The 22,561-nt window shown below is 38.1% G+C and overlaps 1 protein-coding gene across 14 annotated transcripts in view; it reads right to left on the reverse strand.

Annotated features, from left to right (window-relative positions):
- The window catches only part of NRCAM (neuronal cell adhesion molecule), a 183,765-nt gene that overhangs the window by 51,367 nt on the left and 109,837 nt on the right, over window positions 1–22,561 (reverse strand). For 11 of the 14 annotated variants that reach the window (XM_042466811.1, XM_042466810.1, XM_042466812.1 and 8 more), the window contains 10 exons: window positions 18,617–18,801; window positions 16,454–16,585; window positions 13,870–14,013; window positions 11,591–11,702; window positions 10,037–10,203; window positions 9,790–9,937; window positions 9,253–9,377; window positions 1,920–2,021; window positions 457–654; window positions 281–351 (listed from right to left, as the gene is read on the reverse strand). In XM_042466811.1, coding sequence (XP_042322745.1) covers window positions 281–351; window positions 457–654; window positions 1,920–2,021; window positions 9,253–9,377; window positions 9,790–9,937; window positions 10,037–10,203; window positions 11,591–11,702; window positions 13,870–14,013; window positions 16,454–16,585; window positions 18,617–18,801 — 1,384 coding nt within the window. Of the gene's footprint in view, window positions 1–280; window positions 352–456; window positions 655–1,919; window positions 2,022–7,634; window positions 7,665–9,252; window positions 9,378–9,789; window positions 9,938–10,036; window positions 10,204–11,590; window positions 11,703–13,869; window positions 14,014–16,453; window positions 16,586–18,616; window positions 18,802–22,561 lie in introns of all 14 variants that reach the window. The other 3 variants (XM_042466801.1, XM_042466802.1, XM_042466797.1) reach the window with 1 other exon arrangement.

A 22,561-nucleotide genomic window follows, 5' to 3' on the forward strand; every position in this document is an offset into this window, starting at 1 on the left:
AATTGTGCCATCTACTTTAAATACCATCTCTCTGACTAAACAGTTAGATGATTACTGGCATTCCAGTAGGATGTATAACACAAGTCTAAATGTGTCTCTAAAGGAAATTTCTGTTTCTCATGGTGAGCATTTCCTTGCATGTTTGAAAAAAGAAGGAGAATTATCTTGAGATCGTCACACTGGAGGGCTGAAGGGCGGGGTATAAATACAATAAATAAATAAATAAATAAATAAATAAATATTGTTCTTGAAGTGTTTAAACATTTAAAAAAATTCTTACCTCCCACATGATCACCAAATTATCAGGTTCTGATCCAATCCCTTGAATGTCAGTAGGATTGTCATCAGGCTCTAGAAATTAAATATTTATATCTTAGTAATACAGAAACTATTGAGTAATAATTATCTTGTCCAATTCAATAGTATCCATAATCTAAGTTAATAATGTTTATTTACTTGCTGCTTTTGTAAAATATTGTTCAGAAGCTTCACTTGGCTGGCTCCTTCCAATATCATTGAGAGCTATTACACGAAATGAATAATTAACATATGGTGACAATTTCAACTGTACAGTTGTGAGGATTCCAGGGACTTCTGTCTGGTAGTTCCACATCCCTGGTTCACGCATAGCATCTTCATATTCAATGATAAACTCTGTAAAGTTTAAAGTTTAAAACATACAGATAAAGATGTTCACTTCAGAAAACATTACTTTGCCTCACACAACAAACTAAAGAGAATTATTTCAAGATAGTTCTATACAGCAAAATGTTCAGGTATTTCAAAAGAAAAGATTCCATGGAAACTGTCAGAACGTCTCAGATGACTCTGCCAGTGCCATGAGTGTAGTCAAACAGATGCAATGTCAAATATGATAAATCCATGCTGAGGAATCTCTGGATAGCAGTGATAACAGTGGAACAGATTTTTAAAAAACAGATCAAAGCATTATTTGATACAAGTTAATATCATACGGGTTGTTGATATTCCAATGCAGAAGAATAGTTTATATTGCTCCTTTTAACTCTAGTTGGAAAAATACATTTTAGATTATGGTTTCCTGGGCTAAGCTCTCAGCAGACCTGTGAAATGAACATCACTGCAGGGAGAAAGGCCAATTTTGATATCCTCCTTGGAGGGAGACAATGCCCTTATGTCAGGACGCTTTGTGTGTTTGGTGTGGGGGGGGGGAGGGTAGAGCTAGAGGCAATAAAAGGCCTACCCACCCCTCCACATGCCTATTTATAAGACTATAAGGATTTTGGTGTATAGATTATATTTTGTTATAGGGTAGGGCTTTGGAAATGTCCATTTAGGGTCCTGCAGCCTGGGAGTGGAGATGGAGTCTATTCTCTTGGAAAGTCATACGGTTTGAATGGGAGCCCCTTGGTTTGTCTTCCACTAGAAGGCTGGTTCAGGATCAACCAAGTTATTGGACTGACCCCTGTGATCAGGTGTTTTACCGAAAGGAAGGCTGAGGAGGTAGTTAAGGAGTGGCACTTGCAGAACCAGCATCAGATTGTTCCCTCCCTCTTGCTTCTTCCAGAATCATCATGATATAGATAGATTCTAGGTCAATAAAATGTCCCTTATTTAACCCAACCCTTTGTGTCAGCTTCCATTAATCTATGGTAGGTCATCAATGTAGCTTTATGGCAAGGACTGTTCTGCTGGCAAAGACCTCAATCCAACTGATAGTCTCAGTTAAAGTAGACTTACTGAGTTACAAAATTCCCATTGATTCCATGCATACACTTTAGTTAGGACTAATAACTGTATTTAGGCCAAGTTAATTACAACTGAATGGCATACTTCTATAAAAAGAGAAAATAACATACTCTGTAAATGTAATGGCTGTTTCAGCCCTTAAAAAAATCTCTTTCATGAAATTACATTGCAATGAATGCAGCAAACCATACTTGTAATAGGACTATTATTGTCATTGCCCGGGATCCAGGTGAGCTGAACATTTCTTTCTAGATGATCTGTTAATTCCAAATCAAAAGGTGGATCAGGACGATCTGTAAGCCAAATTAAGATAAAGATGAAGAGACTGTATGTAGAAAATTCTGAACACATCTCCTTACACCATGGGAAAATGGTTTACTGATAACTAGCATGCAACTGCAATGAAAATGAATAACCGATTTTGCTGGGAAACAATGTGAAAAAGAAGGGGAAACTTGCCATAACTCTAATGCCAGGTTTTATTTTGTTTGAAGAAACAACTGTAACTTAAAAGTTTAGTGGCGTGGTTCACCAGCAGTTTCAGTTTATGATTAATGGTCATGAATAGAGAGCTACTGTACATGAAGTTTTTTTTAACAAAAAGGAAAATAAAGAAACATTCATATTTACAAAAAACTGTTTCAGAATTACAGCATTAGAACCACTCTGAGAATACTAATTTTCTTGTGGTAAGTATTATTTTTAATTAATTGCATTTCTCCAGGCAAAAGTCATCCAATATGAGACTTTGCCCACAGTGTCGGAGAAACAAGAGATGGTGCAGTGATCTCCGCCTACTCCCGTGGTGCAACCCAGCCTCCTCTGCACTGGTGTGTGTGATGGAATTGAGGGGTAAAACAAATGAACAAAAACCTTGGCCATTTTCTATTGGCTATATTTCAAATATCCCCATTAATTAAATTATAACACAGTGGGTGCATTTCTACATTGTAGAAATAATTCAGTCTGACACCACTTTAACTGCTATGTCTCTATTCATATGGAAGTCCTGGGTTTTGTAGTTTTCTGAGGCACCAGCACTCTTTGGCAGAGAAAGCTAAAGACCGTATATAATTACAAATCCCAGGATTCCAAAGGATGGAACTTAAAGTGGTTGCAAACTGCTTTATTTCTACAGTGTAGAAATGCACCCTCTGTGTCATAATTTAATTAAATTAGGATATTTGAAATATAGCTAAGAACTATTCCTTAGAATATACAGTGAGTCTGCCATATCAGCAGGCTAGCCATCCATGGATTGGAATTCTTGCTACTCACCCCATATTAACCAATGGAGAGGCGTACCTATGGACACGCTGACATAAGTACACAGATATCACCATCTATTGACTAACATGGGCTTGAGGATTCTGAGATTTTCCCCATCTCAGTAGGGGGCAGACCCAACCGCCCCTCCCAATGGGAAGGACCCACTATATGTCCCATTGATTCAGTGTGTCTACTCTAGATGGAACTAATCAAGGGTGACCTTTCCCTTTTAAATCAGGGGTGGCCTTTCTGGTGTGGTTGGATAAACCTCCCAGAACCTCTAACAAACACAGGTAGTGGTAATTCTGAGTTCAAATAAATTGGAAAGCCACATTATTTTCACCCCCATTTTGAATGGTTTAACTGTTATGGCATAACATTACCCCCTAAAAATTTATTTCTGGATGGATAGCATTTGTCATTAAGTTAGAAACACAGCAACAAGAAGTATGGGACTTAAGCTGCAAATACAATAGTCCCAAAGAGAGAACACCTGTAATGACCTTGTAAAGCATCTGGGATCAGGTTATGAAAACGGTTAACTCAGGGGAGAAGAATAAGGCTCGTGGTTTGGACTAGACAATGGGGGTATGAAAGTGGAGAGACCTGATTGGCTCAGACATTCAAAAGGTTCTGTCAGCTAGCTAATGGAAGGTGAGAAGGTAGAGAGACCTGATTGACCCTGACTCCCAGACAGGATCGGTTCGCCAATGGTAGAGGAGAAATAGAAAAGAGTTGAGACTTCTGAGGGATTAGAAACAGAGAGGGGTCTGTAGTGTACAGAGGTAATAACTGCTTACCTCTGAGCGAGGAATGGAATCCCAAGTTTCCCTTGGTAGGAAACCAAAGGCCATCTAGTTATATGTATCAGGTTTTCTGTTCTTTTGGAAAGGGATTGGAAGACAAAGTTGGAAATAGGTGGAGTTGTTCTTTTTGTGTGGAAAGGCACTTTGAAAACTTGTGCTTTAAATCAGTTGAGTTTTCTTGTCATAATTTCAGTTACAGTACCTATTACAGTGGGGTCTTCCCTTATGTGGGGGATTCATTCAAGATTCCCCCCCCCCCCGCATAAAGGGAATTCCGCATATGCTCGAACCCCATTCAAAAGAATGGGGTTCGTGCCTGTGGCGTGGCACACATGCCATTACCCCTTCCAGGAGGGGGCGCTGAGCCTTCTTCCGGCACGGTTTCAGCATATGCTGAAAGCTGCATATAATGCAGGCGCACTGTACTATGTAATTTTCCTTTTGTTTGTTTGTTGTTATAAGTGCTCACCTTTTTAAACACCTGATTTTTTTTCCTCAAGGGGAAGCTCAGGTCACACATCTCCATGACCACCACTACCAGGAACCCTATCATTATTATCTTTTGTTCCCAGCAGCCATAAGAGCAAGAGGGAGGGTGTTGAGCTCTTACACCAACAAGAATCTGTGGAAGGTTAAATCTGCAAAGAAGGGCTTAGTGGCAGCACTACTGCCACTGGGGAGAGGAGGCAATTCTGGGTAGATTTCAGCTGTAGTACAGGCCCCTTTTCTCCACAAAACCTATTAAAACATTGGGAACTTGATAGGTCAATACTTATCATTGCTCCATTGATTCAGTGGGTCTACTCGACATGGAACAAATTATTAGATTTAAGTTTTAGCAGATCATTTTCCTACATTCATCTTTAAATCAAATTTAACAGCAAGCTTTGGAAAAAAATAATGTCTTGACATATTGGCCATAATATTATATATTAATTATGAATGCAGCAATGTTCATAACTGGAAATTCACCTGCACAGAAGCTCAACTGGTGTAGCCTTTGTTTGCTTTTTGGTGCTAGGTTATTATTTTTATTTGCCAAATCTTTCAAAGGGATTAATCTGTGGTTATACTTTCCTATTGCTTGGTTTTGGAAACTATATGTAATGTTCTGTTGCTTCATCCTAAATATTGATTACTAGTAAACATTGCAAATTGAAATCAAGTATGTAATAATATGAAATAAAAAATTCAAGTGGTTAGATATAATAACTGCATATGGAGAGCTTTGAATTATACCTGTTGCTCTGTTGAAATAAATATTTCTGTTTCTGTCTTTGACAAATATGTTTCTTCTTCCAGTCTTAGATCATTTTCCCCAGCTGGATTGAGTTGCTGGTATTATTACTGGGAGAAGATACACTTTGTACATTGCAATTACTTTTGCTACTCCTTGGGTAGGCTTTAAGGCCAGCAAACCTCCTTCTAATCCCATGGCTCAGCATCATGTAGCCCTCTGTATACTGTATTTATTTTTGTTACTTCTGAGGTAGGTTTTAAGGCAAACCCCTTTTTAATCACATGGGTCAGCATTTTGTAGCCCGTTAGATATTTCTATAGTGCAGTTGCCACCATCTCTTAGTACTAGTTATGCTGACTAGTACTGGTGGCACTTGAAGTCTAACAATATGTGGAAGGCCACATATTGTCCATCCCTGTTCTAACAGTGCACATTCCATTGCCATGTACATAGTGCTTCTCAGGAAGAAATAAAAATTCCATCCATGCATAAAAAGCAATGCTACTGTCACAAGCTAGAAGAGGACCAGTTCCATAAAACTGTAGGGCATTTGGGGAGTTGTAGTTGAAAAAAGTACTTCTCTAAGCTCTGTTATAGGGTTTATCCACACTGCAAAATTGCTGCAGTTTTCTATAATATGGCTGCAGAATCTGGGATTTGGAATTTGGTGAGGTATTTAGAATCCCCCACCAGAAGGCTCTAAAGCTGTAATTCAATATTTTTAAGTAACTCAGCCAATTTACAAATCCCACTGTTCTGTAAGATGAAGCCATGTTAGTTAAAGTGGCATCAAACAGCTAAACACACTAACTTAACTGTTGATTTATCAGCTGGCTGATCTTTGATCATATTTGAAGAAATTAGCTCTCAGCAAACTGAAAAAGCAGACAGGGATTGTGATACGAATCCAAGTATGCAAAAAAAGAAAGAGAGAGAGAGAGAAAGCTGTGGTGTTAATTGAGAAATCAGCTTGAATTCTGAGTTCTTGAAGTTTGCGGAAACTAAAGAAACACAAGGCCAGAATTGTATCGGGGCCATGCCGTCCACACGGCCCGCTCTCAAAGTGGCCACTGGCCCCAACCCATACTATCAGCTTATCCAGCTCCTTTTTGCTGCAGTTCAAAGGACTGCAGTACAGTGTCAGAGAAACAACTTATGAAACAATCTGTAAGAGTCCTTGGCCAATATGTGTCATAGGTCCTGTCTACACTGGTGTATGGCAGCTTGGGGTATCCTAGCCTAGGTGCTTCCCCAACCCTCCTTTGTTGCAATGGCCCTCTGATCCAAGGTCAGACAACTGATTGCATGGGCACCCTGAGGTCAGAATGAGGTGCCCAGCATCAATTACATAGCTGGGCGCCTCATTTTGACCTCAGAGCGAGTGACTGGTGGCAGTGGTCAGTGCACCAAGTGGCAGAGCAGGACACATTTCAAACAACCACCTAGCATCAGAATGGAGGGCTCCCGATATTCTGGAAAGATGGAGGAACTGATTAGGTTTTTAATGTGTTTTAAGGAATATATCCCATTCTAGTGCTGAATGGGCTTGCTGTCATCCAGTCTGTTCACACCAGAACCAGGGCTTTGGCCTTGAGTAGTCCAGTCTCCCCACAGAGAGGGTGCAGGGAGACCATTTTAATTTGGTCTGTTCAAACAGGGTCATAATGAAACTAAACAGTGACATCTGAAACTTAGGATTTCTGGAATCCATATTCTTAAGATTTATTCTTCAGAATAGATTCTATTTATCCTGGACAAAACATCATGTCAGTAACTCTGACCTGTGTTTTTAATAATAGCATATGAACAATTTTGTATATAATGACTGATTTTTTTTTATGTTAAAGAAAATAAATGGTACATCAGAAGAGAAAACACTTCAAGGCTTGAGAAACTTCAAGGCCAAAGATTACAAAATAAATACCATGTGCAAAATTGCTCACACCTTTCTATGTCAAAAGATGTTAAGTACTTAGATACATGATTGACAGTGGCAAGTGTGCCCTTTGTTTTATTCTCCCTTTAACACTGCAAGAATAAACTGACTATATTTGAAAGCATACACAAAAGTTTCAGAAATATACTCAATGTTGTTAGGAAATATTGGGCCCGAACAGACAGGCCAAAATAAAGCTGCTTCAGGCCACTTTGGAAGTGTGCTGTTTAAATGAAGCATGCATCCTAAGTGGCCGAAAGCTGCACCAAAGCCACGCTCCAGTCCTAAGGACTGGAGTGCAGTTTTGGCGCAGCTTCAGGCTTCTGAAGATGCATGTGTCATTTAAACAGCATACCTCCAAAGTGACCTGAAGCAGCTTTATTTTGGCCTGTCTGTTCAGGCCCATTATATTGAAAAAAGTTCTTATCAGAAATATTCACCCTGAACATCAGGCTATTTAACCATAATAATGAAACAGTTTAAGCATTTACTAATAAGAATAATGGTAAAAAACAATAAATGGTCATTTGATTTAAATTAAATTTGTAAAATGTAATGAAAGAAAAAAGGAAATAAGTTTCAACTTGAAATAAGCAGAATGTTTAGGAATATTTGGTACAGTATATGTTTCAAACAAGACTTTTTATTAGTTTACCGTAAACAACAGGTGGAGCTGTTGGAGGAGCTGAAAAAGGATATTAATATAAAGTATATAATCAGTGTTAGTAGCCAGAAAACACACAACTGTTCAGTTAGGTTATTATTACAGTGATTGAATATTATAAAGCAAAGTTATGTTATATGGAAAAGTTTAATTTCTAATCATGCACTGGAGATTAGGGGTCAAGCTGAAAAAATGACACATAAAATTAATGATACCCTTTCCAGTTAGTTGTGAACAACCTATCACAGACAAGTGATAAATTGATATAAAGTGCAGATACTTTCAGAAAACAGCAAATAACAAGAAGGCTTGCTTAATAAGCACTGGACTATAAAACATCTTGTTTTAATGTTTATCATAATCTAAGATTTCTTTATTTGAATTAATTCCCCAGTCCAAAAAATCACAACCACAAGAATCACACATACTGTATTACTCCCTCACTGAATGTAAAGCCTCCCGGGAGAAGGCTGCTATTCATGTGGATTAGTTAGCTCATGGCTTGTGGCAGAGTTTACTTTTTCTCTTCCCTTAATCCTTAATATTTATCTATAATTATTGCCAACTAGGAGGTAAATAGCCAATGGATGAAATTAAAATCAATTAGCAGAGTATAAAGTCCCAGTTCATCGAAGGGATTAAGAAATTTTGAGTATTTTCTCTGACAGGTATATACAGACAGATTTTTCTAATTTAAGAAGTAGAAACAAGTTGGATTGCAAAGAAGGGTTACGGCTGTAATACTATAAACAAAGACACTTGATACTGATAGGGCAATCCATACTAGAACAAGGCATATTAGCATCTCTGCCTGCAAGAAGAGCTTGAAAAAACTCTCCCACATCCAACAGTCAATGATGTGTACCGTTGTTTTTGCTGGATCACACCCATGTAACTGATCTTGAGTTTTATCAAGCTCTTTTAAAATCAAATTCTGGAAAATCTTCCCCTTTCAAATGTGTCATCACTGCTGTGAAAACATATTTGAGTTTATTGCTTACATAATAAATAAAAGAAATGCACAGGACAGCTTTAAAAAACCTACAAAGCTAGAAAAGGCTAAGCATAAAGACTTGCATGTTCGGTATCTTCCTGCTTTTCCTCCCCACTGTAGATCCAAATACACTCAAAAGGTCATTGAGGCAGGGTGGAGAATCCTTAGGCATAAGATGACGTAAGAGATGCTGCCAACAAGCGTGAATCAGCAAAAGATGGGGCATTTTATGCAAGAGAACTTCCTGTCCATCTGGCCCATGTTCTATTTCTGTTGATATTTTCCCCTCACTGTAAACCCTTTCACACTATCCCTGAACTTCAGCAATGGCTTTTCTGAGAACCTGTATGAGGGTCCAGAGGGCCCTGATGTTAGTGTCTGAACAAGTAATGGCCTACAATTGTACATGAAAAACTGTGGCTTGGATCCAAAGATACCATTCCACCAGCAACTTGAAAATTACTATAGAAGATGTATTACTAAACTTATGGGGAAAACAAGTAAATGAATGGATTTTATTCTCAATATTTTACAAAACATCACAGTAGTTCAACATTATTTACAGTAAAACAACAACAATGTGTTTGCCCTAGCATATGTTAAAAGGAAACTTACCAACAACTATGAGCTCAGCACTTGCAGATACACTGTCCAGAGTAGTATTAGCTATGCAAGTATATTCACCACCATCTTTATCTGTGACATTCATAATGGTCAAGTTGTTTTTACCAACAATAAACCTGAAATTACAATGCATTTACTTACTTGCTGCATTTAACTGTTAATAAATATTAAGGGCTACATAGTACAGTGATGTCTGAATCGGAATACTGGTAGTTATAAGAGATTATCTAGTCTGGTTACTAAACTAACAATTAAGGTTAGTGAAGAGCAAACCTATAATTTCATTACCAACATGAAAAGTCCTTTCGGGGCTTGGCTGTTTTTGCTTTAGTCTCAAAACTTCAAGAACCTTGCTGAATAAAATGCTTTTGTCATACTTTAAATTAACTAGAGCTATAAGACAGAGATGGTCACTGTCTCCATATTTATCCATTGGTAATTACAAACATTTGCGATCAATATTAGAAACAATATTAAATCAAAGTGAACAACAGTTTCTGGGATTAAGTTTATATAAAAATATATTACCTTTCATCATTTGGTAATTCATTATTGTCCTTTAACCATGTAACTGTGGATATTAAGGTACTATCATGTTTAATTATACATTCAAAGGAAACCTGTCCGGTCCTTTGTACAATTTTGTGTTCAGGCTCCTTAATAATCACTGTTGGCTCTGAAACATAAAATTGCTATAAGTCTGCTGTTTAATTTTTTTTTTAAAAAAAACAGTAAATTTTGAACAGTAGTTTATAATTTAGGCATAATTTCTTACCCTTGATTTCTAATTGAACATCATTTTGAACCTTTCCCAATTTATTTCTTGCTACACAGGTATATGTGCCACCACTATCTTTCTCGGCTACAGGAATTTCCAGTGTTCCATTCTTATGGAAAATATACTGATTTCCCTGGAGAACACTACCTTTCACTCCTTTAAACCTATGTGTCAAAAACAGAAATATTTATCCAAGTTTATATATTAATTTAATCTTCATTTGAGGATAAATAGCTTTTAAACACACATTTACACTCCAAAGCTGCATCAGTACTTAGTGAATTGTAAATACAATATACACCATCTAAAATTCATCACAGTAAGTGCAAGAACCCAATCAGACAAAAGACAAAACATAGAGCCCGAACAGACAGGCCAAAATAAAGCTGCTTTGGGTCACTTTGGAGGTATGCTGTTTAAATTATGCATGTGTCTTAAGAAGCCAGAAGCTGTGCCAAAGCTGCGCTCCAGTCCTTAGAACTGGAGCGTAGCTTTGGTGTGGCTTCCGGCCTCCTGGGACGTATGCACCATTTAAATAGCATACCTCCAAAGTGACCCAAAGCAGCTTTATTTTGACCTGTCTGTTCGGGACCATAGTCTTTTTAAAAAGCCACCCTCAAATACGTTCAGGAGCATACTATGCATTCAGAGGGTCAATGGTTTTTTGTGGGTTTTTCCAGCTATGTGGCTGAGTTCTGGAAGAATTTATTACTAATGTTTCGCCTGCATCTCTGTCTATACCACCATTCTCTGAAGATGCCAGCCACAGAACACGGCCACACGGCCCAAAAAACTCACAAAAAACTATGGATGCTATCCAGGAAAGCTTTCGACTTCAGAGGGTCAATGCATTCTGTCCATGACAAAATTACAGAGAACATATCCCTTGAAGCTTCTATAAAGCTGTCCTCACAGGTGAAAACAAATGGCTTTGGGTGGAAAACGCACCCAAGATGCACTCTAGGGCCAAGCATCCCAGTGCATTCTGGTCGAAGCCAGAAAGAGTGAATTCTTGTACTTCAATGTGGGCTGTGTGTTGATGCAGATATGGGGGAAGGGATTGACAATTCACCAGCCCCACTGCTGCCCATAATTTTTTTGTTTCCCACTCACAAGTTGATTGCACAAGCACACGAGTCGTCAGCTGCACCACTAACTCATAGCACCCTTCGTTAAGTAAAATGACAGTGAATAGTCAGGTCACCAACAGTACAATGGTTTTAATAAATGCAGTAACAATCTGGCCATTCCAATAATTGTCGGCCTTATTCAATCAATTGTAGTACAGTGCACCTGTGCAATACGCAGGCTTACGCTGAAGCCACGCCGTGGGAAAAACAATGGTGCGCACACCGCACTGCACTGCATGCAAGCACCCCATTGTTTTCAATGGGGCTCGAGCATACGCTGTTTTTCCCTTATGCAAGGGGGTCTGGATAGCTCCCCATTTCAACAGGATCTTTAGCTTTTTAATACGCTGAAACATACAGTAAATGATTACTATGAATGAAATGCAAATCTTTTAAGATTTTTATGTTGTAAGTGACTTACCATTCGATTTCAGGCACAGGTGAACCAAAAAAAGTACAGTCTAGCAGAGCTGGTTTATTTGCAATGACTTGGTAAAGTGTATTTGGAGGAGTAAGGATTCTTGGAGGCTCAGCTAAAATAAAATAAAAAATGTATTATGAAGGTGTTAACATCTTGCATATGTTTGTATAGAAAAGTGGCCTAAAGCTAGCTCCTTTATTTATTTATTGGTATCTATACCCCGCCCTTCAGCCCTAAAGGCTATCATAGCTGCTTACAATTATTATTTTTAATTAGACGGTTCCCTGCCCTCAGGTTTACAATCTAATTTACAGAATGTAAATACAGTGGGCCTTTCTCATCCATGGGGGTTCCGTGCCCACCCCTCCCGGAAGGCATAAGCCACGGGGACCTAAAGTCCAGTAGTATCCAATGGCGGTACATGTGCATGCAGCCATTCTTCTGGGATCGCATGCACACGTGGGCACTGAAGTCAATGGGGCTTGATGTCTGTGGATGATTAAATCCTTGGAAGGCAAGCCTGCATTTGAGGCGGGCATGGTGTATATTATTTAATCAAGACTACAATTAAGGATAGGAAAATTAATGAAAAATGGTACAGTGGGTCCTTAGTATTAGTTCCAGCACAGTGGGTCCTTAGTATTAGTTCCAGCAATTCCCATCGATATCAAAATCTGTGGATGCTCCAGTCCCATTATATACAATGGGACAGCAAAATGGTATCCTTTATTAAAAATGGCAAAATCAAGGTTTGCTTTTTGGATTATTTTTTAGGGAAGAATATTTTCAAGCTGTGGATGGTGGAATATGTGGATGGAGGGCTGACTGCACTACTTTAAGTTTACATAAATGTGAAGATTATCACATTAGCTACACTGCTGGCATAGACCCAGGCCATTACTTACTTAAGTATCGCATTCACCCATCACTGGGCAATATGCAGCCTGTATGCAACCCTGGCTTCTCTCGCAGCTTTTTAAGAATGGGATTTTCCCATTCTTGAAAAGATGTGAGCAAGCATGGAGAAACCCAGGTTGCATAAAGGCTGCATACTGCCTGGCGATAGGTGAATGTGATAAGAGCTGCCTCAAGAAAGTTACATCCCGGGTCTATCCTAGCGAAGCTAAATGCAATGATTTCCAAAGAGTAATCATTATGCCCTGGACTGGTCCAAAGCTAGTCCAGGGCATAATACTCCAGACTGGCCTCAAATTAAGTGGGTGGTGTAGACGCCCCCAGGTGATTTAACTGTGATTAGGACTAGCACTTAGATTAGGGCCATAGGAAGCTATGCTAACTTCACTAGTCATGAAACTAAAAGGAAACTACACTGACTTCACTAGTTCACTTCATTAGTACTTGCTTCAAAGCAAGTTTGTTTAGGATCATAAATTTTCCTCTAAAGAAACTTAATGTTGAAGTTTCTAGCAGACTTTATTCCATAGAATGAAATATGTTAGTCAAATATGGTTGTAAATTTCACTAAACAGTGGATTTACATCTAAACAGCTACCCATGGGATTATGCTGTAAAATATACTAATCTGATTTGACATTTGGTGGTGAATTTTATATTGGAAGGAGATGTAATTTTGGTTATGCTTTCTATTTTTCATTCTTTTTAATATCCCGTCTTTCTCTCAACATTGGTATTCAAGGCAGCCTACAATTAAAAAAAACAGTACAGATGCAAACATACAAAAGGAAACATTAAAATGGGATTAAACTACTGACAAAATTAAAAAGATTTAAAATTACACTCAGAAAGATAAAATACAATTAAAAGATAAACACAATAGAAACAGTTTAGATTTAAAAGTACAATACCCTCAGTTCATTTGTTTAAAACTTTCCATTTTAAAAGCCTGTCAGAATAAAAAGGTTTTTGCCTGCCAATGGAAGGGCAGTAGAGCATGGGCCATTCTGGCATCCCTAGGAAGTGAGTTCCAGAATCTAAGGGCAACCACCAAGAAAGTCCTATCTCCATGTCCCTACCAACCATAATTGCAGTGGTGGAACTCAAAGATGGGCTTCTGACGATCTACAGGTCAAGGCAGGCTCATACAGGGAGATACAGTCTGCCAGTTAGCCTGAAATTGAGCCACATAGTATTTTATGTAGCTTTCAATAAATTGTCAACCGCTGAAAGAATTACTTAGTGGGACTAAATTCTAAGGAAACACTTATAGGATTACACAGTAAACAATGGAAGCCAAACAAAATCACTATTAATTATTTCTAGTTTGCTACATTTTTAAAAAAGACAATCTATGGTCTTACCTAAAATATTCACAAATGCATTTGCCAGCAGATATCCATATTCATTAGATGCATTACACTGATAAACTGCACTTGACCTTTCTTGCACATCAGTAAAAATAATTGTATCACCATCCACTTTTCTGCTAGGCTCTTCAGGAGCAACTGTTAGGAATGTTCAGCAGATGTTAACAATTGTTTAAGATTTTAGAAAACACATTCTCACTGGGTTATTAGTAACAAGAAATAAAAAGAGGTTGGCAGAAAGACCTGAAGATTTATTTAAAGAACATAAATCAACGTTAGGAAATTGAAGGTTCTAATAAGTGATACAAACTTTTACCACCAAAACCTAAGTTTAAAGGACAAGAAACCAAAGCATAAATTAGAGAAACAACTGCATTTTGTGTAGACTAAAAGTATAAGAGAAATTAGCTGTCTAGCTGCTTCAACAGTAAGTTGGGAGGATAAACTGAGCCTAATAGGAGTGAATACAGTACCAGGAAGAAAAAAGTTTCAGACAAAGAGTGGATATTTATTTTTAATTTTTAAAAAGTTCATAACAACCAATATATGAAGTATACCTTAAATAACATGGTTATTGAACAAACTAATATAACGTCGGGACTTACAGAGTAACTCAATAAAAATGACTTGTTAATGTAAGAATACTATCATCTTTGCCTTATCCCCTATCGCCTGCTGAAGTTGCATCTTCTATTGTTGTTACTTTAAATCAGGGGTTCCCTTTATACTGTATCTCAAAAGTGAAGTCCTGGTTTAATCTTGGCACTCCAAGCCAGGATACAGAACTCAAGAAATACTATTTAGTCATGCAACCACGAATTCCACAAATTCTTAAATGAGCACACATATGAACATCATTAGTCCAACTATATGGTATTGTGCTTAATAACAGTGGGGTGCCCACAATCGCTGAGGTTAGGGGCACAAGGCCACTGTGAAAGTGAAAAAATCTCAAAAAAAAAAACCACATCAATTTTTTAACCCAAGAGAGCACCTCTCTAGGAACCTCTAATTCCTCCAGTGCAACTCTGTGGCCAACATCCAGCAGAAGTTGACCAGATAATTGCACTGAAGGACCTACAACTGCCTAGAGAAGTGTTTTCTCTAAGAATCTCTGGTGGTCTATGGTCACCTTCTGGAAGGGTCACGCTGGAGGACCTAGAGAGATTCCAAGAGATATGGATGTTGATCAAATGTGTGAATAATCAGATGCGCAAATGGGGAGGCCAACTGTATTTGGTCCTTTTTTTGAAAGCTGCATATTCCATGTTAATGATATTGTCTCCCTTCTTTCTGAGTACTTATCATCACTCATCTGTGTGTATCTGAGCATTTGTGTATGCATACATGTGTACAAATGTGTTTGCACAAATGCGGACACATACACTCATATTCAAATGTATCTTTTCTTCAATAGTACTTAGTCTCTTTCAGCTTTCCATTTAAGTGCATGATGTAGAAAACAAAGCCCAGGGCATCCCATCCCCCCTCACTTAAATACAGAAAACACACTGCCAGGCCTACAGGGACTATGTAGCTTTGAAATTCAAATCTTGCTATTTTCTTTGAAATGATGCTCTTGGTCTACATCTTCCTACAGTTAAGGAGAAAGGCATCAGTCACAAAAATACTTTCATCTGTGTCTAAAATCAAAGGTAAGCTATTCCAGTACATTTTACATCAAAGAATGTCTTTCTCACAGGAAGGTAATGAACACTGCTCCAACAACAGAACAGAAATAACTATAATATTCAGTATTTAAATATAATAAAATAATAAAAAAACATTATGTGCCACACCTAAATAATGCTGTAACAAATTATTATTCCAGCAATTAATGTTAATTGGTCAAGCTGTGTTTCACAATAAAAAAGAGAATTTCTAATTCAAAAATACACATCCATTCATCCAATGTGTATTTTTGTTTTGCACTCTTGGTGAGGTAAAAGTATTATCTCTATAAATAAATATATTTTGTCACTGCTCTGCAAAGGTTGGAAATCTCAAAAAAGTTGGAAATCTCAACATTTTTTTTTTACTGTTTTATCTGATGTACTGTATAACTTGAGGATTCTTGTTTTCTGTGCCTAGCACAAGTTGAAGTTTTTGCCCCCATCAGAGTCCACGATTAAGGCTCTTGCTTAGCAGCCTAATGGAAAGGGGAATAGAACCTAAAGAAAGAAGTGAGTCACATCTCACTTCATGAAGATGGCGAAGCTGGTTTTCCTCATTGAAGTATTTCCTCACTTCCTGCTTTTCTCTCCCCTAAACTTCAGGCCACTTGGTAGGTTCTTGGGATGTCTATCCTGCTTTCTCACAGCTTTCATGTAGTGCTGATGTAACGTAACGTTATACTCTGGTCTTAGTGCCTTACAAGAGTGGAGATTTTAGGTTTCTAGTATGTATTACTTTGTTTACTTTGAAATGTGGTAAACTAGGCCTGATATTTGCAAACCTTCCTACATACTGTGCTTAACAGAGTACTGGTGTTTTGATCCACGGTCCTGATCTCATGGTACCACTGATACCAATCCAGACCTTTCAACATAATTCTGAAAATAGTAAAAATACTCCTTACTTGCAATGGGTACTCCATTTGCTAACCAGCTTATGTTGGGTTTGGGTTTGCCATTTGCTCGGCAGATCAAGGAACCATCTTCTCCAGGAGATAATACAAGGTTGGTAGGTTCTCTTATCCAGTAAGGTGCAGCTGAATTTAAAGAGAGAGAGACCAGTATCTTTTATCATGCTTGGAATGGTATTCTGTTTTTTACTGATTGAATTAGTGTAATGGCAAAATTACAAAACCTCTACTAAGGTATACTGCTGTTATAATGGCAGTAGAGCACTTCCTGAGTGAGAAAGAAATGGGTTCCCATCTGAGATCTTTAAAGCTCATGTAGCTTCTAGGGAGAGAATAACTCCATTAAGCATTTGTAAGCTTGGAATAAATCACTGATGTAAAAAGTAAGGGTGAAGAGAACTCAGGTCTAATCTGCACCAAAGAAATAATGTAGTATGACACCACTTTACTGACATTGCTGAATACTATGGAATTATGGGATTTGTAGCTTTGTGAGATATTTAGCCTTCTCTGTCAAAGAGCTCTGGTACCACAACAAATTACAAACCCCAGGATCCCACAGGATGGAGCCATGGCAGTTAAAGAGGTGTCAAACTGCATTATTTCTGCCGTAGAGATTAGACCTGAGAGACAAGATAGTTTAAGGCAGGATACAGAATAGGTATAAAGATAGTGATCAAGAAAACAAGAAATATGATTTTTTTTTGCCAGTTATGGATCTTGCCACTGTAGCACTGCAGCTTGCCAACCCTAAGAAGAAATATGGGCCAAGAAGGGTAGACTGCACTGCATTTCACACTCACTTAAAATAATTAATCAAATATTTTGTCTGAAAGCTTCTGGTTACACTTTTTAAAGCTGTAAAATGTTTCATATAAAAATGTATAAGAAAACTGGTTGCTAGTAGTTTGAATCTAGAAAAATCCCGATGAAGTAAGGAAGGTAGGTAATGTTCCCACTCCTTCCATTTCCCTGATAAATCATTTCCTTTTTGTTACAAAAATGAGCTTGTCCAATCTGCTGAATGGTCTTGCCAAAGCTTTTTCTAGTGGGGTGAGAGGAAGGGTGCGAAGCAATTCTGGTTCCTTCCTATGGCAGAACTGTGAAGGAAGAGAAAGGCAAAAACTGAGCAGAGGCCCGGTGTCAAGTATATTCAACATGGGGAAGCCACTGTCCAGAATTAGAGCAACTGGGAGATCAGGTTACCTGCATGGGGAGCCTCACAAAGTCTAGGGAAAGACCAAGGTATTTTGAGAGCAATCTAGAATGTGCCTTCCTCCATGATATTAATTTCTGCCTTTATTTATTATTTTACTGTTAACATAATAAGTTTGACATTATTTTCAGTTCTTTAATGTATAGCAGTTGAGTAATCCTCACCTAATAAAACCCTGAGAAAAATGTATGGGTTGTCATAAGTTGAGAGGTGACTCCTGATGCTTCTCTGGATGAAAGGCATTATCAATTAATACGTCCAGGCAGAATAACTGAGATACTCCTTTGGAAATTATCAAACCTTAATTAATTATCTATCAATTTGCTGTTCCAGTTGGTCTACAAGGTTCCTTTTTTAACTGTAAATCTCACTTGAATTTGGAATGCTTGACTGAGATCCACACTTTTGGCTTCAATTGTGCAGTGGTCCCAGAGAAACACCTACATTCCTGCTCCTCTCCTGAGAATAAGAGAACTGTGAAATGTTGCCATTTACCTTTATATGACTGTGGGTCAGCTTGTGAGGATATAAATAACTAACAGGATGCCAGCCCTTGTTTAGAAAGTCTGTTTTCAGTGGTAAAAATGATAAAGACTTCTATTAAAGACTAAGTGATTTATTGCAGTATAGGTTTTCATGAATTATAGCTCACTTCATCAGATGCAAGTCTCAGCTCTGGGGGGAAAGCGGGATATAAATAAAGTAATAGATGGATGGATGATGGATTCATCACTTACAGAAGCAGGCTAAACCACCAAAGTTCATACTATAATAAATATGATCTAAATGTCACAAGAATCTTTCCTAGTTTTGTTGCCACAGACTAACATGGCTACCCCTTTGGAAATTTTTTCAGCAGTATAAAGAGGTGACTCCATTAATGTTTTTTAATGGGATAAAAAGTTACAGCCTCTTTATGTTCTATAAAAGATTGCATTTACCTTTCACAGTGACTGTTATGACATGGTGAGCAGAACCCATTGGATTAGTTGCCATACATTTATATTTTCCAGAATCAGCTTCAGAAATATCTATGATTTTGAGGGTTTTATTAAAATTTTCAAAGAATCTTCTGTTGACAGGAAGCTCACCACCTTCTTTAATCCAGCGGATAACTGGTGTAGGTCTGCAGAAAAAAAACCAACAGTAGCAGTTGAAATTAAAAACTATAGTGCAAGAAGGCTATTTAGGAAACTGGTAACTTTAACTACTGTAATTATACTCAGCAATTGCCTAAATTCTCAAGAATGACAGTTGAAATATTTTGTTTAAAGAGCATTACTATCCCATGTCAATTACACATCTAAGAAAAGTTCACCAGCTACATATTTGTGCACTACTTAGGACCTTATGCAGGTTACACTCACCATAGAATATGCTATTATTCAACCTGGAATTCTGTTTAGGAAACTGGTAAATGTTTGCTATTTCTCCTAATTTGCAGTACCCCTGTGTACTGCAAATTACTTTCAGAAATTTTAGGGTGCTACAGAACAGTATGGGAGGTGATAAAAAAGCAATAGGAGAAGAGAACTGGGGGAAATTGCCTTTCACACTTCCATCATCAAGAGCCTCCACTAAGTCAAAGGACCTTCTATAAATGGAACAAGACCCTTTTGTTCACAGAAGGCCATATACATGCAATGTATATATTCAGAAATGAATTTGTACACTACTCAGAATTAACATAATCTTTAATTAAACTCATTCAGATTCAGAAAGAATTACTGTATATACTCATGTATAAGTCTAAAAATTTAGGTTAAAAATTGACCCCCCAAAAACCGGACTTTTCCACAGGTCAATGTAAATACTGTTTTATACACACACAAACCATCCCCTGGCAAAAGGCAAGAGTTTAATCTTCTCTGAAAGCACTGACTTCCTCTTACTCTCTCATCCTTTTGTATGAACACAAATAGTTACGCCTGGTGGAATTTTGTAAGTTCTTTGGCATTGTTTTCCTTTGCTTCATCCTTTACATCCTTCATTACATGCCCCTAACTTTTATCCTCGACCTATCCATGGGTCATATCAAAATCCATACTTTTGGCCCTAAAACCTGCCTTTGACTTATACATGAGGTTGACTTATAGTCGAGTATATATGTTAGGTCAGAAGGAACTAAATATTAAGTCTAAGGTCATCTAACTTCGTGGATATCTAGTTTTATGGAGCTCTAAACAAACTGTTATAATTTTCCTAACACAGTATGATGCCAAACCTGCACCACTCCTTAAAAATATATACAGATTTTGTAACTATCTATGCCCGTTTAAAGCAGACAGCTTTATACTGATTAAGACTGTAATTCCTGTACATTTTTAACCAGGAGTAAGCCTGAACTGGAATTGAGTTGGACTTACTTCTGAATATTTGTATATAGAGTTACAGTGTCAGTTACTTCAATGTGAAACAATTATTTTGCATTTGTGTGTATGCACAAATGAACCAGTAAATGCCAACACATATCCCATCGATCAATGAAACTGAGCTGCACCATAAATCAGATTTGGCTGGATAACTATCACGCAGTGTAGAATCAAATATTTTTCCTACTGATTTAATGGTAGCTTATTCAGAAATGTATTCATTTAGAATCAAGTCAAGCTGAAACTTTGAAACTATTAGATTTAATGTACCTTAACTTTATGGAATAATAGCTCAAATAAGTCAATATAAATACATAAACACAATTTGATAATAATCAAGCAGTTACATTTTGTACCCAGGAAAATTTCTCAAGTATGCAATATAAATAATTAACATCTGATTCACATTTGATTGTTAAATTATTAACATTAACATTATTTATAATGCCAGTTTACTTCTGCCTCTAAAGAATACAAGATATCCTAGAAAATCATAGAATCATAGAGTTGGAAGAGACCACTAGGGCCATCCAGTCCAACCCCCTGCCATGCAGGAAATCCAAATCAAAGCATCCCTGACAGATGGCCATCCAGCCTCTGTTTAAAGACCTCCAAGGAAGGAGACTCTATCACCCTCCGAGGGAGTGCATTCCACTGTCGAACAGCCCTTACTGTCAGGAAGTTCCTCCTAATGTTCAGGTGGAATCTCTTTTCCTGTAGCTTGCATCCATTGTTCTGGGTCCTGTTCTCTGGAGCAGCAGAAAACAAGTTTGCTCCCTCCTCAATATGACATCCTTTCAAATATTTAAACAGGGCTATCATATCACCTCTTAACCTTCTTTTCTCCAGGCTAAACATCCCCAGCTCCCTAAGTCGTTCCTCATAGGGCATGGTTTCCAGACCCTTCACCATTTTTGTCGCCCTCCTTTGGACACGCTCCAGTTTCTCAATGTCCTTTTTGAATTGTGGTGCCCAGAACTGGACACAATATTCTAGGTGGGGCCTGACCAGAGCAGAATACAGTGGCACTATTACTTCTCTTGATCTAGACACTATACTTCTATTGATGCAGCCTAAAATAGCATTGGCCTTTTTAGCTGCCGCATCACACTGTTCACTCATGTTCAACTTGTGGTCTACTTGGACTCCTAGATCCCTTTCACATGTAGTTTCATTCAGCCAGGTGTCACCCATCCTATATCTGTGCATTTTATTTTTCCGCCCTAAGTGCAATACCTTACATTTCTCTGTGTTGAATTTCATTTTGTTAGCTTTGGCCCAGCTTTCTAGTCTATTCAGGTCATTTTGAATCTTGATCCTGTCCTCTGGGGTATTAGCTATTCCGCCTAACTTGGTGTCATCTGCAAATTTGATAAGTATGCTCCCAATTCTGTCATCCAGGTCATTGATAAAGATGTTGAATAGCACTGGGCCCAGGACAGAGCCCTGTGGGACCCCACTGGTCACTTCTCTCCAGGATGAAAAGGAGCCATTGTTGAGCACCCTTTGGGTTCGGCCGGTCAACCAATTACAGATCCATGTAACAGTTCCTTTGTCTAGCCCACATTTTACAAGCTTGTTTGCAAGAATGTCATGGGAAACCTTGTCAAAGGCCTTACTGAAATCAAGATATACTACATCCACATCATTCCCTTCATCTACCAAGCTGGTAATTTTATCAAAGAAAGAGATTAGGTTTGTCTGGCATGACTTGTTTCTCTGAAACCCATGTTGACTTTTTGTGATTATGGCATTGCCTTCTAGATGTTCACAGACTCTCTGTTTAATGATCTGCTCCAGAATCTTTCCTAGTATTGATGTCAGACTAACTGGACGATAATTGTTGGGATCCTCTTTTTTCCCCTTTTTGAAGATGGGGACAACGTTTGCCCTCCGCCAGTCTGCTGGGATCTCTCCTGTTTTCCAGGAGTTTTCAAAGATTATTGCCAATGGCTCCGATATTACATTTGCCAGTTCTTTTAATACCATTGGATGGAGTTCATCTGGTCCCGGAGACTTAAATTCATTTAGATTAATAAGGTGTTCCTCTACTATCTCTTTACTTATTCTGTGCTGAAATTCCCCTATTCTGTCCTCTGCTCCATTATCCTCAGGTTGAGCACCCTTTTCTTTTTCTGAGAAGACGGAGGCAAAGAAGGTGTTGAGTAATTCTGCCTTTTCTCTGTCTTCTGTTAGGATTTTGCCATCTTCTCCACGAAGTGGCCCTACTGTTTCCTTCTTCTTCCTCTTGCTGCGGACATATCCAAAAAAGCCCTTTTTATTGTTCTTAACCTCTCTAGCAAGCCTGAGTTCATTCTGCGGTTTAGCTTTTCTGACTTTACCCCTACACATGCCTGCTATTTCTTTGAATTCCTTTTTTGTGATTTCCCCCTTTTTCCATTTCTTATACATGCTCCGTTTCAAACTTAGCTCGGTTGAAAGTTCCTTAGTCATCCATCCTGGTTTCTTGAGACACCTCCCGTTTTTCTTTCTCACTAGAACTGTTTGAAATTG

Source organism: Sceloporus undulatus, chromosome 5 (genome assembly GCF_019175285.1).
Source record: "Sceloporus undulatus isolate JIND9_A2432 ecotype Alabama chromosome 5, SceUnd_v1.1, whole genome shotgun sequence".
In the NCBI taxonomy this organism is placed as follows: Eukaryota; Metazoa; Chordata; class Lepidosauria; order Squamata; family Phrynosomatidae; genus Sceloporus; species Sceloporus undulatus.